The following is a 16,322-nucleotide window of genomic DNA, read 5'->3' on the forward strand; positions in this document are numbered from 1 at the left end:
CGCCGGTCTGCAGCGCCCTCTGGGCGTGAACCCGGAGCTTCCTCCAGGTGCGTTGGACCTGCAGGTTCCCAGCGGGAAGATTTTGGGCGAATGTGCGGCACCCTGAAGTGACTGGGCATTGATTAAACGAATGGATGCCTCCCCTGCCTGTCCTCCGACTGCTGATGGGGCTCCTACGCCCGTCCTCCCCCAGCACCGGTTCCCCGGTGCACTGATGTTCTGCCGGCACGTCACGACGTGCTGGAAACTCCGGGCCTTGCTTGAACCATCTGATCGTGCTCAGGAGGGTAGTGGGGTTTTTTTGTTTGTTTGTTTTTTAATGAATTTTCGGCATCTTTCAATGGAAGACAATGCCCTCTCTCTTCATCCTTTGAGCTAAAAGTTAAATGGCTTCGTTTCCAGGTGGTCTCCCCTGGCCTGCAGGTCTGAGAAGCGCTCCTTGGAGTTTCCTCCTCCTTCATGATTCCTTGAGCGGCCCTGGGCCATGTTTCCCTCGACAGCCAGGCACCTCGGTGCAGAAGGCTATGGAAGGCCTATGGGCGTAGTGCAGACGGCCTTGAGAGAAGGGGAAGAACTGCCTGGCCGTGCCTGCAGCCTCGCAGACAGAAGAGATGGTGCCAAATGACCTACGAACCTGGACACCAAAGATGGTGCCGCCCCCACCGCACCTCCCCAGGCAGAGGAGAGGCTATCTTCTGGTGGCCTCTCGGACCGTCTCCAGGGTTTCACTTTAAACGGGTTAAACATTCCCGGGGCCTGGGCTATGCAGATGGGACACTTGGCCTGGGCCCCACCCATCCAGCAGCCTCCTGCATCCCCATGTCAGCAGCACCCTGCTCCAGAATACCTGTTAGACCTTGGGCAGCTCTCCCTTTCCGAGTCTCAGTTCCCGCTCTGTGTCCGAGATGGACAGGAGATCCTCACCAAGGTTCGTAGGGCCTGAGGGGAGGCCCTGCCTGTCTCTTGTTTCTCCAATCATCCAACACCAGGGCTGCGGTAGGCAGGGCCCCTCTGGAGCTCAGGGTGTCCTGCTGGGTTCTGCCGCTGCGTCCACAGAAAGCCATGGGTGTGTCTCCGAGGGCAGGCTGCACTGTCTGAAGTCAGCCCTCTGGTCTTTTTAACCCAATATGGAGGGAAAGTAGGTCAGTTTGGAATCGTCTTTCTCTACTGCACAACATAAAGGAAACTGGAGTCAGGGAGGGCTTGATGGAGTGTTTTCATGCCGTACCAGATGACCAGGTTAGTGTTTCTTCCCAACAGAATACCGTACGTGTGCCCCAGATCAGTGTGTGTTTCTTCAGGCAGATCAGGAAGAGGCGGGGCCCCAAGGGTGACACTGTACGGAGAAGGGAAGTAGAGGGTCAGGCCTTGCCTCGACCCGGCTGACCCCCGGGCTGCTTCCTTCTCCCCCCAAGCCAAATTCTGCAAGAAAATCTGTTCCTGCTGGAAGCAGCTTTCTCAGGGTCCCACCCCTCTGATCTCTAGAGCCCTCCGGCATACCATGGTGACACAGCTCATACGCACTGACAGGACCAGCCTTGTCTGCACCCTTTCCTGGGACCCCCCCCCCCCGGACCTTGTAAATCTAACTAAAGGGTTAGTGTCTGGCTGAGCAGGCGGCTTCCAGCCTCCCATCAGGACACTAAGGCAGGTCCTCCGTCCTGATTTGTATTCCTAACCCAGGTAATTAAATATCTTCAGTATTATCCCCGGTGAATTATTAACTGCCTTGAATGTTGCTTCCTTTTCCTGGAAGGAAAGAGGAAGGCGGGGCCAGCGCCACCTCATTTCTCTCATTCTTCCCATGGATCCGCAGGGCTTGTTCTGGGAGAAAGTCCTGGGGTCGCCACTGGGGTGGCGCCTGGAGGGGGCGGGGAGGAAGAGGCCAGCAGCTGTGTCCTGTGGGTGGGGGGTTGGGGGGGGTGCCTGGGTGCAGGCTGCCCCTTTGATGCATTAGGCACCTAAACCTCGTAGACATGCTCTGGGCGAGTTGCCACCTACCAAAACTTAAAGTGCACTTACCCTTTAACTCAGGGATTCTGCCTCAGTAATCTTCCTGCTCCGGTAAAAAGAGGTATTTTCACCAGTGTCCAAAGAGGCGTGTTTAAACGTCCATCCGTAACGGGAAGGTGAAGTCAGCGTGAGCATTCCCACACTGTGGGATGCTATATGGTTGTTTAAAGGAAGTACGTGTTTAAGTTCTGACATGAGATGTTTTTCAAACCCCATTTTTAGGTAAAAAGGAGCAAGTTAAAGGGTGATCTATATAGAGGATGGCCAACATTTTCTCTAAAACATGTGTGATGTACATAGACTGACCATATGTATGTTCTAAAAAAAGGTCTAGAGGAGAAAAAATGGGATGGGGACAGTGAGGGACAATGTGTAAGTTTACTATGTATTCTTAAGTGTTTATATTGAGAATATATAACTTGTGCAACATTTTTAATGGAAAGTTCCTTTCTGCATCTGAAGACGCTTTCAACCTCCAGTAACAGCTTCCCTTTAAATGGCTTGACATATAGGATAGTTAGTGCACACACTGGACCTGCATTACCCACAGCACAAGCAAAACCTCCACAGCACTGGGACCGAAGACCCGGGTCCCACCCTCCGCTCTGCCATCCCTGTGTCACCTTCCTTCTCAGGACGGTGGCCAGGTGGCACTGTTCTCAGCCATCACAGCTAACAGAGTGATGTCCAGAAACGAGGCCACCTTCTCCTAAGTGTCCTTCTTAGGAGTAAGGAAACAGTTCCCAAAGACCCCCTCACACTCACACACACACACACACACACACACACACACATGCACCCACTTCTTTTCCCATCTCGCTGGTCCCAAGTGGGTGCATGTCTTCATGAAGTCATCCCCTGTAGGTGACCTTGAGTACCCATGTGGATGTAGTAGATTAACCTTCCAAGAGCTTGGATGTGGAGGAGCCAAGGTCATGTCCACTAAATATTTTGACTTCTTAAAGAGTGTAACATGCATGTAAGGACATTCTGTTCAGGATCATCCAAAACACACCTTTTTTTTTTCATCCAACTTCTTCCCATCCTAAAGCATTTTAAAAGGCAGTTATGGTTTTACTGGGAACCACCACTTCATACATACAATAAAGAGTAATGTTCCTCAAAAACATGGAAAGTGGAATTATCATATAAGCTAGCAATTCCGCTTCTGGGTATATACCCAAGAGCAAGAGAAACAGGGACTTGGACAGATGTGTGCACACCGCGTCCGCCGCAGCACTGCGCACAGCCGCCAGGACGTGGAAACACTCCCAGTGCCCGCTGACAGCCGAGCGGATGAACACGGCGCGGTGCGCGCTGCGACGGGACGTCACCGAGTCCGGAGGGCAGGAAATCCTGTCCCCTGCTGCAGCCCCAAGGGATCTTAAGGACTTGAAGCTAAGCAAAATATGCCCAGCACAAAAGGACAAATACCACCTGATTCCACTGATACGAGATTTTTAGAGTGGTCAGACTCGGAGGCAGAAAATGGGAAGGCGGTTGCTCAGGACTGGCAGGAGAGGGGACGGAGGCATCGCTGCTTAGTGGACGTGGAGTTTGACGTTGGGAAGCGGGAAGAAGCTCTGGGTGTGGTGGGGGCGGCTATGGCACCACCTTGTGAACGTAGTTATTGTTATTGAACTATGTGCGTAAACGGTTAAACGGTACATTCTACGCTATGCACACTTTTTTAAAAATGCAAAAAAAAAACCCCTTAATTGCTAAAAACATGAAGTAATGAACAACTGTGCAACTACTACCCAGTTTATCAAATCTAAACATGATGTCTCTTTAAAATTTTTTTATTTTTAAATTTTATTTATTTATTTTTAGAGAGAAGGGAAAAGTGGGAGGAGGGAGAGAAACATCAGTGTGTGGTTGCCTCTCATGTGCCCAGTTCTGGGAACCTGGCTGGCAACCCAGGCATGTGCCCAGACTGGGAATCGAACCGATGACCCTTTGGTTTGCAGGCCAGCAGCACTCAGTCCACTGAGCCACACCAGTCAGGGCTAAATGGTTTTTTTTTTTTTTTAAGATTTATTTATTTATTTTTAGAGAGGGAAGAGACGGTGAAAGAGAGAGAGAGAGAGAAACATGAATGTGCTGTTGCTGGGGGCTGTGGCCTGCAACCCAGGCATGTGCCCTGGGTGGAAATCGAACCTACGATACTTTGGTTCAAAGCCCACACTCAATCCACTGAGCTACGCCAGCCAGGGCTGTTTTTTTGGTTTTTGTTTTAATGAAATGAATCATTACAGATTCAACTGAGTCTCTCAATTTATGTTTTGAGATGTGTCCGTGCTACTCACGTGGCTCTGGCCGTCTATCTTAATTGCTATATTATAACTCGTTACATGTATATTCTGTGATGTGTTAATCCCGGACATTTGGCTGGTCCAGGTTTTCAGTATTACACACAATGCTGAAGCCAGTCCTGTACCTTTCAGCTTGAGAGCCTGTGAGACTTCTCCAGAAGTGGCTGGAGCTCCTGGGTTTTAGGTACAAGTACCTTCATCTCTTAGGCATTGCTCTAAGCAATTTCTCCAAACACATCACTCTCCAAAGGGCTTATAGCAATTTACGCCCCCAGCAAAAGCAGTGAGAGTTCCCATTTTCCTACCCCCTCTGCACGACTTGGCATTTATCGGGCCTTTCATATTTTGCCAGTCTGACGCAGGTAAAGTGACATCTCATTGCCACTTGATTTTGAATGGCCGTCCCTTTATGAAACATGTTGTTGAGGTCTTTTATTGCTGACTGCTAGGGCAGGCACTAGTGGTTTGCTTCCCACACCTGCTTTTTTCCTCCTTTTCAATAAAAGAACTCCTAAATGTCAGCTGGGCTTGTGGCCACTTGAAATAAGGACTACTTTTCCAACAAGCATCTCTTCCGGCCACGTTCAGCCACGTGACCAGGGTTTTGTCAGTGGGACGTGAGCAGAAGTGATGGCTGTGTGTACCTTCAAGGAAGTGTCAAAGGAAGGAGCCCCACCCCTCTCCTTTCCTCTTCTCTTTCCTCCCGGCCGGAAGCAGATGCCATGGCTGCAGTCATCTCTGGACCGTGACGTGAACTTGGGACCAGAGGCCATGCATGCATGGCGGAGGAACAGGTCAGAAGGAGCGTGGGTCCCTAGGGGCCCACGAAGCGCCACACCAGCCCTGCCCACCCAGACGTGTGCGTGGTGGACAAGTAGTCTTCGCTTCACTGTGGACACTGTTATCCTGGATTTTCTGCCCCTTGCCAGTGCATCTAACCCCAGCAGTACACTAGGAACTCGGTCTTCCACACGTGACCAGCAGATTAGCCTGGGGAGGAGGGCACATGCCCTCAATAAACACCTGTGGGAGGTGACCGAGCCAGTTTCCTAGGCCTGGGTGTTACATCTGGATTTGACTCAAGGCACCTAATGACCTCTGTCCCCAAAAGAAGTGTACACGAGAAAGACCTCCTCTGAGAGAGGACGTGTTTTCAGAGTCTGCAGCCCGTGCGGGCCCCTGTTCTTCTCCTGCTCCTCCTCGACGCTCTGGTGTGCAGGCAGCCTGGCCCCGAGCCACCTCAGTGGGCTCGCTCTCCCGTGCCTGCAGCGGGGCTGTGCTTGCATCCACTGTGAGATGCGAAGACCCAAGGGCCGTGGGAAGTTGTTGCTTCCTGTAAGAAACTAGTGTGTGTGTTGTTACAGATGGGCGCCGTTCCCACTCACATGCTCACGAGGCTCGGAAACCACAGGCAACGCAGTTACTGCCGGTGCGCTGAACTTCACATCCTCCTGCTTCTGGGTTCCCATCCTCAGACCCTGCCTGCCCCCACCCCTGTGTCTGTCTGTCCACGCCTCGTGAGGACTTTCCCTGCCCTTCTCAGTTGCCTCTGGTATCGCTAGAATGTCAGCCGAAGAGAAAGAATAAATACATCCCTCGTAAATACTGGCACTTACACATCCAAATCGGAGGATTTACCTGCCAAAGGTGGCGCCCTGGGGAGACAGATGTTGCCCGAGTCATCACCCTAGGATAGATTTTTTCTTTCTTTTTTTTTTTTTAAAGGAGGGTGGAGGGTGGAGTTCACTCCTTTGATAAGCAAATGCGTCCAGAGCCACCGGGATGCAGGACTCCATCAGCAGCACTCCCAGTGCCTTCCGGGTTGGTTCACTGTCATCCTTGGAACGGTGCTCTAGGAATTCACCTCCGGTGGCACCGAGCCCGAAGGGTGCCCCAGGAATGGGGCGAAACAGCAGGGTGACGGGGGCCGGAGGATGCGCTGGGCCCAGCCCCCCGCTGGATGCTGGAGATAGCGAGTGAAAGCATGAGATTCTCACACTCGAAGAGGCCACTCTCTTTGGAGAGGAGCAGATGCAAACCATCATTATAAAACAAAGACGTGGGTGTCACAGCAGCCTGCGTACCAGCAGCTGGAGGCAACAATTGATTTGCAATGCAAAGGTCCCAAAAGATTTCAGGGTTGAGGGTAGGGCCAGAGGTGGGGAGAAGCCATTAGAACCTGTCCTTGCACGAAGGAAGATGGTTTTGGCAGTGTGTTAGTTTCCTGTGGCTGCTATGACAAATCACTCACTACAGTGGTGGTTTAAAGTGAGGACGAAAAGGGGGACCACAGACCCCAGCAGTGTAGCTCAGCTGGTTGGAGCACTGTCCTGATACACCAAGGTTGCGGGTTCAATCACTGCAGGGCATTTACGAGATTCAACCAATGAATGCGTCAGTACCTGGAACAACAAACCCTATTTCCCTCCCCCCTCCTCTCTCATTACTAAATAAAAAAAAATAAAAAGAAGAAAAAAGAAAAGGGGCCACATACTGAAACTGACAAGCTTGGGCCCCCCCACTCACCCCCATTTGGTGGTCTTACAAACTCAGAGAACACAGGCGGCCACATAGGATAATGGACTGAACATTAAAATTACTGCACTAGCTAAAGGCGAGTCACAACTGGTAGTCACATCCTAGGCCGGTAGCTCTATTCTCTTTCTGCACGGAGGATAACAGACCTCAGAGTTATCTCCCTTTCCAGACCCCTCGGGGCACGCCCACTGCACCCGAGCAGGGGACCTCGTTGCCTTCATTGTTGTCCTGCTCCCCCGAATGCCATCTGCACCCGCTGTAAATGGTAATGATTAACCACCCTGTGCCAGCCAGTGTAAATGAAGTCTGCGCTTCCTTGTTTTCCTTGTTACCCAGCCCCAGAGATTTCCCCACTTGGCTTTCTCCCACCCCCTTAACCTGCCGCCAATGGATGTGACGCCCTCACGTCTCCTCCTTTGACTCTGACGTGTAAGATAAGTTGCCAAACTTCCATTTCCCAGACTCTTTTCTCAATTCCTTGAGATTTTACTTCCTGGCAGTTGTCAGGTCGGTTCAAATAAACTTATAAAAATTCTCTACAGGTTTGGACACCTCTTACATAACACAAACAACACAGATTTATGCTCTCACTGTTCTGGAAGCCAGAAACCCCACATCAGTTTCGCTGGGCCCAAACCCAGGCATCCGCCGGCCCCCACTCCCTGCAGAGGGTGGAAGGCGGGGTCTGTTCCTCACCGCTCCCAACGTCCGTGGCTGCCGGCATTCCTTGGCTTGTGGCAGCGTCACCCCTACCTTCAGGGCAGACACCTTCCAAGCTCTTCCTGCCTCGTCTCCACGTTGCCTGCCCTTCTAGGTGACACAGTGTCCCTCAGCCCCCCTTTTATAAATACGGGTGATTGCATTCAGGGTCCACCTGGATAATGCGGGAAAATCTCCCCATCTGAACTGCTGAACTAAATCACATCTGCAAATCTGCAAGGACCCCTGCCCCCCCATTTTATTTATTTATTTATTTATTTATTTATTTATTTATTGCCACAGATGGTAGCATCCACAAGTTCCAGCAACTGGGCCATGGCTGATTTGGGAGCCATTGTTTGGGCAACCCCAGGCAGATGGAGTAGAGAGAGGCCATTCCAGGTGGGGCACTCAGCAGAGAAGAGGCAAGGAAGCAAGAACGAGCTTCAGAATTTCAGGAACCGGAGGGAGTCCGAGTGGCCTGAACAGGTCAGAGCCCAGGCCCTTTTTGGCTAGAGCTGCGCCCCAGGGAGACAGCCAGTGTAGCTTTGGGTGCCACTGACGGGCGGGCCTAGGCGAGAGGGGGGCTGACCTGCCCGAGCAGAGGAGGGACTCATCGGTCCCCCCGTTAGAAAGACCCTGTCCCTGCAGGGAGAGAGACTGCGGGAGGGAGTGTGGGAAAAGACAGCGGAGTGAAGAAGGACCAAGCCTGCCTCGAGGGGGTGGCGGTGAAGCCGGGAGATGGGGGCGGGGCAGGACCGAAAACCGCGGAAGGGGTAGAGTGCGGCGAGGCCGGGGGATGGATGAGGGAGGAAGTGGGAGATTTTGAAAGTCGGTGGATTATTTTTGCCTCTGGCGTATGTTAATAGAAGCCAAAAGGATGGTGCAGGGGCTGCGGGGACGAGGGCAGCTCAGGCACGGAAGTCTTGGGGTGAACTCCCCGCTGTGGCTTGTGACTCAGTTCTGGGCCATCGCCCGAGCAGCCTTTGTTGGAGGCTTGGACAGGAAGCTCACCAGCGGGCAGGTGTGCCCGTGCCAGCCACTCCCTCCCAGGTGTAATCAGGTGACTCACCCTGACACACTTCCTAGGGTGGGGCTGCTTGCCCCCCCCCCCCCACCGGGCTCCATTCCTGGCGTCTGAGGACTCAGCCCCCTGGTGGAAAGGGGCGCTGATTCACTGCTCCTGGGGCAGGTTCACCCTCGCAGCTACAAACAACTGTGTGCAACTTTCTCTCGCAAATTCTTAGTGCTCCTTTCGCTGTGTGACCTTGAGCAAGTAACCGCCTCTCTGCGCTTTAACGTGTCCCTCTGGGAATGGGAGAAACCCTCGTGCCCACCCAGAGTGGTCGTGAAGACGGAATGAGCACTGTGAAGGGCTGGCACAGCGCCCGGCACGCAGGTGAGGACCACCTGCCTGCAGGTCAGTGAGGTTGGAGACGTGACTCTGGGACTGAGAGAGGCAGACTCGGGCTTGAACCTCAGCTCTGCAGCCCTCTCCCATGCAACCTGGGGCAAGTTCCTCAAGCATTCTGAACTCAGGCTGTGGGGATTCAAAGAAATAATGAACATTTACTACTCTACCTGGCATCTGACTAGGTGGGCAGGAATAATCCTAAGAGAAGTCAGGCATTCTCAAGCCCCCTGGGGGAGACTCGAGTAGGCTCTGAAGGGATTCCTGAGCTCACAGCAGCCAGCAGGCACCTGTGGGTGGCACACGTGTGCGCATGCATACACGCCCACATGCATGCACACACCGGCAAGCCTCACCCAGCCCCAGGGTACACCTGTAAATTGACTCCACAGCCGGAAGCTGATTCTGCACCCCACGACTGTGACCAGGTGCACTAGGCAGAGTTGCAAACCGACAGCCCCAAGGCTGCACTTGGCCTGCAGACATCACCCTCACAGTGTTTAAAAAAGGAGGTTTCCATACGGGAGTCACCCATAGAATCCATGCTTCTAATTTTCTAGCAGAATCACAGGACCTAGTCACGCTGGACCCACATCCCTTTGTGGGGAGGACCAGCTGAAGCCACAAGCCGTGAAGTGTGTGCATTTCCAGCTCATCCACCAGCTCTCGGGCCCTGCGGGGGTCCGAGTCTCAGAGACTGCCCAGCCCTTCCGTGCACCACTGGCTCGTGTGTGCTGACAGCCCACCGTGAACCTGGCCCTGCGTGGAGAGCGGCTTTCTCTCCCTCTCTTTTTCTCCCCATTCCCTTCCCCCTAATTAATAGACTTCTTTTGTTTTTAAAGAGCACTGTGGGTTTACAGAAAAATTGAGGAGAAAGTACAGAGAGCTGCCAGGTACTCCCCCTTGTCCTGCCGCGCACTTTCCTCTGTTACTAGTACCTTGCACTGGGACGGCACACCTGTTACAACTGATGAACCTTACTGAGACATCATTACCCGAAGTTCGGAATTTACATTCAGGTTCACGCTTTGTGTTGTAGTTCTGTGGGCCTTGACACACCTATGTCATGTATGCACCCTTGCAGTATCATGCAGAATAGTTTCATGGCCCTAAAAATGGGGATGTAGTTAACTACAGCTTGGTGACTGTCGTTAACAGGACTGTATTGTAATAATTTGAAAGTTGAGAGTTTATCTTAAAAGTACTCATCATAAAGGAGGTTTTTGTAACTGTGATCATGGGTAACTCGACATACTGTAATGGTCATTTTGCAAAACAGGGATAGGCAGAAGTAGATTTATAGTTTGAGTATGCAAAAGTTTGTTCTTGTAGTATTATTTATTGCAAACGTACTTTTGCCCACCCCTGTACATATAGCAAATAATTTTTTACAGCTGAAGTAGAATGTTAAATGTCAGTTATAGCTTAATGAAAAATGTCTTTAAATCCCCTGTTCCACTTGTTACCATAGTTCCCACAGGCCCTCTGGTCATGACCTAAGGTCTTGGTACACAGTCAGGACCTGGTCCTGCACTGGGAGAAAGCCCCCTCCTCAGCCCGCTGCATGGGCACCCACGATGCCCCCAAAACATCTCCCGACCTCCTCCCGAGCAGCCCTTCCCTGGCCAGGAAGTCGGAGCCGGCCACGCCCAGGAACCACAGGGCACCGTCTCCTATCTTCTGCAGACTCAGACTGTGGCGTCTTGTGCTAGCTGTGAAGGGCTGGGTGAGACCCTGTGGGTCTCTGATCTCTAAGTACCCCCTGCTCTGTGCCGTCTTTCGGTCGTCCAGGCAGATGGGGAGAGGAACCGGTGCGGAAGGCCAGCAGACTGACTTCTCTGGACACTGCTCCTTGCTCTAAGCCAAACCGGCAGAAATGGCTGAGGAGCGCTAACGGCGGGCCCCTCCGCGTGAACCTCACACTGTGCATCGGTGGCGTTTGCCTGCTTGGCTGTTACTGTGGCTCAACTCTCAAAGCAGACACCTATGGGGGCTCGACGACCCATGGGGGCTCTTTAAATGAGCACTCGGCGAACCACCGATCCGCTGGGGGACCTCTCCTTTCACCAAAGCGCCACCACGGGGGGAAAAAGGGCTCTCCAGCTGCTCAGGAAAGGAGAGGCAAGGGCTGGGTGTGAGCGGGGGCAGAAGTCAGCAGATGGTCTGGAACCAGAGTCTGTCTGTCCCAAGGTTTCAGCGGCTTCTGAGTGTCACCGGCTTTCCTCTCGGTGTGCGTGTGCCTGCACCACGCTGCCTTCCGTTTCCTTGCCATCTCCTGGCGGCCACACACCTCAAAGCCAAGCCCCCGTTACTTGTTTAGTATGAAGACAAAGTATTAACCTGCTGTAACGTTAACCCTATCTTCAATAGCTTTCCTAGTGATTCAGTGATTTATCTGCAACTTCAATCAGCTCATTTGCAGAAACACAAATGAGTTTTAAAGCATGTTTTGAGGCCATGTAGAAAAATTTAAAAATTTTAGTTAACATATTGTAGGAGTCACTGAGTCCTCACGGCCCACCCCCGTCACATATACTCTCTTTTAATCCTGTTTTAGGAGGTGGTTACCATCTCCCTTACCTACAGCACGAGGAAACTAAGGCTTCAAAGACCCAACTGCCTAACAGGGTAAAAACTAAACAGCTTGGAACCTGGGCAGCCTAATTCCAGCAAAGCGATCCACTACACTGATGTCCAAGAAAATTTGAACTGATGTTAATCTAGGCAATTTCTTAAACTACCAAGTAGAATACAGGGAAACTTCATTTGGTGGAAGGCCCTGGCAAAAAAAAAAAAAATCAAAAAAGTTTCGTATGACTGGAACATCAGAGTGAGTGGTTTACAGGATGTGGAGGTGGTGACCTTCAGTAAGAACGGTAAGCCCACGAGTACCTATGCCACAGTTGTTAGGTGCTTAGTGTCACGCGGCCCTCAGGCCCGATGTTCTGTGGGCAGCGAGGGTATTATTCCCACTTTACAGGCAGGTAACGTTGAGGCCCCGAGGGCCCACGCTCCTCCTTCGCCGGGGCAGTGCTCGAGGCCCACTGCAGCCTCTCGGAAGCGAGCCTGGCATGCCATAGGACCCGTTCCTCTCGCTGGCCTTCCTAGATGGATTCACTGCGTGTCACGGGCATGGGGACCCCAAGGATGTTACGGAAGTCCAGTCCTTGCAGTTAAGTAGGTAAGGCAGGCGGTGAATGCTGCTCCTTCGCCATTTCTCTGCGTTCCCCTGCCTGCTCTGCCTTCACCTTCCTGAGAAACCAGTCGTGGGGACAGACCACCCAGCTCACTTGTCCTTAGGCTGCAAAGCGAGAGCGGGAGGATGTCACCTAGACCCCCCCTTTGAGAGTCTTTTTCACCACGAAGTGGGTAAGTCAACAATTCCAGACAAGTTCACTTCAGCTCACAATAGAAACCAACCAAAATAAAATTAAAATTGAAAGTGAACCATGTGTACGATAAGAATTCATTTTACTGTTTAGTTTTTATATCATCTCCATTTTGGATGCTATCAAATTATCTGTGACTTTTATTTTACATGGTTACAGAAGGGACAGGACAATGCAAAGTGTTAGCATTAGTTGTGAATTGGGTTCTAGGTATCTTTACATATTCTCAATTCTTAAAACTTACACATCATCGAGGATTTAAAAACAGCACTATCCCATGGTAAGGCAGAAGGTAGGCCCTTAACTTAGATCCCTCACTCACCCAAACTCACAAGGTTTGTAAATAAGGAGGTAAAACTAAACCCATGCCTCAACTCAAAACTACTTTTCTTTAAACGACACTGTGTCCTGAAGTGCAGGTGCAACGGAAGCCAACAGCTGCCTGTAGAGATAAGGGGCTTGACTCAACACTCCAAAACCCCCTTGACATCACGCTACTGATAAGGCAACAGCCCTAGATTCCACAGAAGTGTGTCATCACTCTATGTAATTAGACAGAAATCCTTAAATTAATCAAAAGGTAGGATTGATACTATCAGAGTCATCAATGGCCCCAGGCTAGTGTCCATGTGAGAAAAAAAAATTTTTTTTGTTTTCCTTGAGTCAGAGTAAACTTGAACGGGCAGCCTGAATTATAACTGAGGTGCAAAGGGGGTATTTATCTAGAGAAAAACACAAGACCAGGTTTATTTCATACAATGTTATTCACACAGTTTTCATTGTCTAATTTATACATAATATACAAAGTAGTGAAGGTAACATTATTTCATATGAACCAATAAAGAGCCAGGACTTAGACAAACTGGTCCAGAAACAATCCATGTCAAAAGGAGACACTCAGGGGCAGAGCCCAGGTGGGCGCTGGGAGTGGCAGGCCACAGAAGGTCTACAGTAACACGACTTTTTCGGGAATAGGCCCTGCAGTTTTGGGATGACTGGGTTGCCAACATCAGGACACACGGGGCCATCAGGGCCCCGGAAGAGGACTCCGTCTCCCAATGTGCTATCCTCTCAGACCTGCAAATTTGCCGAGATTACTGCCGGTGCCAACAGAGGCTAAGGATTAAAGGAAAATCAGGAATTCAGTTATGCAAATCCAGGGAAGTCCCCACCAATCTTACGCAAGGACAACTTTGATCCTGAAGCCAGGAGCTGACTGATGCTGGGAACGGAAGTTCGACACCGGGCAGAGACACTCTGAGGCTGGCAAAACAAGGCGGGGGAAGAGGGGACCTTCGAGTCGGGAAAGCACTGCTTCTGTGACTGGGATGTGCTGAGGAATCGGCGTGACTGTGAGAAGGGACAGTGACAAGTGGTTGGATTTAATGGCCTCATCATGGAATGTTGGGTAAAAAACGAGAGTAACTCAACATCAAATAGGAGAAAGTATGCCTGGCACCCCCAACTTTATGCCATTATTTTTAGGTTCGTGATATGAGCAGCTGAGTGATAAAATCTTTACACTGAATATTGTGCTCAGAAGATCGCTTTTCTTCTGCAGATTCCTAACCAATCCCTTACGTGTTCCGTCTGAAGAGATAACATGGTTCATCAGTTTTCAGCACTAAACATAAGTGGGTCAACATAAATGTTTTATACAAAATACTGACTTCAACAAAATACAAAGCACTTTCTTTATCTTTCAGAAACTGAATATACAAAGCAAGTTTTTTCCAAAATATTTTCATAGGCAAAGGATTAAAAACGATTTTAATTATACATATATGGTCACAATTTTGCCTTAAAAAGATTGTTGGGAAATGTACATAAGGCCGCTTGTAAATGTACATCATGTTACTGTTATGTCTTATGTCCAGAGAAAAAAACGTTATCATACAGATTTGCTCTTACTTGGGAGTAGGCTATCCAAAAATACAGTACTCTTCTGTACAAAGAAAAAAGTCACATCACATTTAATAAGATGGAAAAAGCATTGGCCTCCATGGTAACCAAATATCTCAGTCCAATACTTTCTATTACACATAATACCCTGACTTCTTGAAAGTGATCCAAATCCTAGCATGTCTGTATTAACAGAGTCAATTATGTTATAAAACAAAATGTTTCTCACAATAAAAAGAAAGGTGGGTCTTACTTCTGAAACCATATAAAGATAAAAAACTTTTAAAAAATCACTCTTGATTGGGAGAAATAAATTTACATTATACAACATATATGCCAGGTCAGAGAGGGCAGGGACATAAATGTACACTAAAATGCAAAGGTATCCCAAAGAGATAAAACAAACTCCATTTACAGCATGAAGGTTTACAAATGTACACCTGTACAACCAAGGAAAGCATCACTACTAAATTAGCAAGGTTTTTATAATAAACACTGAAACGAGATTTGCTTTCAAAGTGTAAACTTACCATCTATTACTACACACACAATGCATATATTTATAGGAAGCAAAAAAAGCTATCTGAGTATGTAATCATGCTTAAATGCTGAGCTACCAAATTCACTGTTCAGTGGCCCCCTTTTCACCTCTATCTGGTTCCTACTTTCTGAATCTACTATGAAAAAGCAAAATAAAGCTCAACACTTCCTCATCATGTCCTTGTAATTCTATAAGCAAAACAATATACAAATCTGCACTTGCTCACCTCACACTGAACAGAAAAGTTAAAGCGGGCGTTAACTCTCCGTCAGCGCACTTCGCGGATGAAGTGTCACCATGATTGTTTCCTACCTCTCAGGACGACATCTGTGAGTATATACAATGCTTCTGTACATGCCAGAGACGCTTCAGGGCAGTGTTTGTATTAAAATCTCATCCACTGCAAATGATGTAAGTTCTTTCATTGCAAATCATTTCATTCTCGTCTTACTTGCTCAGTTTTATTTGCATGATAGTTTGTGAATTACCAAAATACAACTTAACTTTCTTTTTAAAATATTAATAATATTTATGTAGTTGATTGTTAATCTGTTATAAAAAGCTCCACACAAAGGACAAAAAAAGACTCTATTCCTATATACATCTCTATAAACCCGGTGTGCTGTGGGGTCTGTAGACCTAGCAGACTGCAAGCCAGCTGATTAAAAGAATACTGTACTTTTTCCTTTAAAAACTATTTTTGTGACTTTACAAGGTAAAAATTTACAAAATATGTGACAGCTTTTTTTCTCCTACAGTTACATCATATACAGGCGTTCTGTGCTCTGCCAGCAATCCAATCTGACAGGTCTCCACTCAGGGCGAAATATAATTTATAATTCACCACTCCCACCCCCCAAATATACACAAGAACCTTAAAAAATTTACAAATGGATGAGTAAAGTCAATAAATAGTTTTGCTTAAAAAAAATTTTTGAAGATTCATAGTTGAGTTGTGTTTTGATAATTCACAAAATAAACGTTCTTTTCCCACGGTCACATTATCTTCTTTCCCTTTCTCCTTCACAGCATTCCATTTGGTGGTCCTCCAATGGGCCCTAGGTCTGGGCTATTTTTCAAATAATATTTTTCCAACTTGGCCAGTATATGCTTCCCGTAGGTGTACTTGCGCAAAGTAGTAATGTGAGGTCGAATCTGAAAAACAAATAATTTGCTTAGGAATCTAAGTTATCTTAGTTTCTGATTTCTTAAAAAAGTGCCTCAAACCCGAGTAATTTTGAATAGTAATTGGAAATTTCAAATTCCAGCCCAAAGAAAGCTGTTTACGAAAGCAGCTGCTCCATGCAACCGGCTCAAACTCCTCCTCTCACGACAGCTCAGAGACTAAGCAAACCACGACCCGTGAACCACCGACGGGCCAGCAGCAGCGGAGGGGCCGCCGGTGCCGCAGGACACGACGCCTGGCCTGTGATCTAAAACCAGAGTCGGACCCGTGTAAAATGGGAAATTGAGCACAGCTACATAAGACGGGGAAGGGAAAAAATGTTAAAGGT

At 49.0% G+C, this 16,322-nt stretch overlaps 1 protein-coding gene across 11 annotated transcripts in view; it reads right to left on the reverse strand.

Moving 5' to 3' along the window:
- Positions 1 to 13,095: 13,095 nt before the first annotated feature.
- Positions 13,096 to 16,322, reverse strand: part of PUM2 (pumilio RNA binding family member 2) — a 90,473-nt gene continuing 87,246 nt past the window's right edge. For all 11 annotated transcript variants that reach the window (XM_028516257.2, XM_028516256.2, XM_028516255.2 and 8 more), the window contains one exon: positions 13,096 to 15,963. In XM_028516257.2, coding sequence (XP_028372058.1) covers positions 15,832 to 15,963 — 132 coding nt within the window. In that variant the 3' untranslated portion in view covers positions 13,096 to 15,831. The remainder of the gene's footprint in view (positions 15,964 to 16,322) is intronic.

This window comes from Phyllostomus discolor, chromosome 6 (assembly GCF_004126475.2).
Source record: "Phyllostomus discolor isolate MPI-MPIP mPhyDis1 chromosome 6, mPhyDis1.pri.v3, whole genome shotgun sequence".
Classification (NCBI taxonomy): domain Eukaryota; kingdom Metazoa; phylum Chordata; class Mammalia; order Chiroptera; family Phyllostomidae; genus Phyllostomus; species Phyllostomus discolor.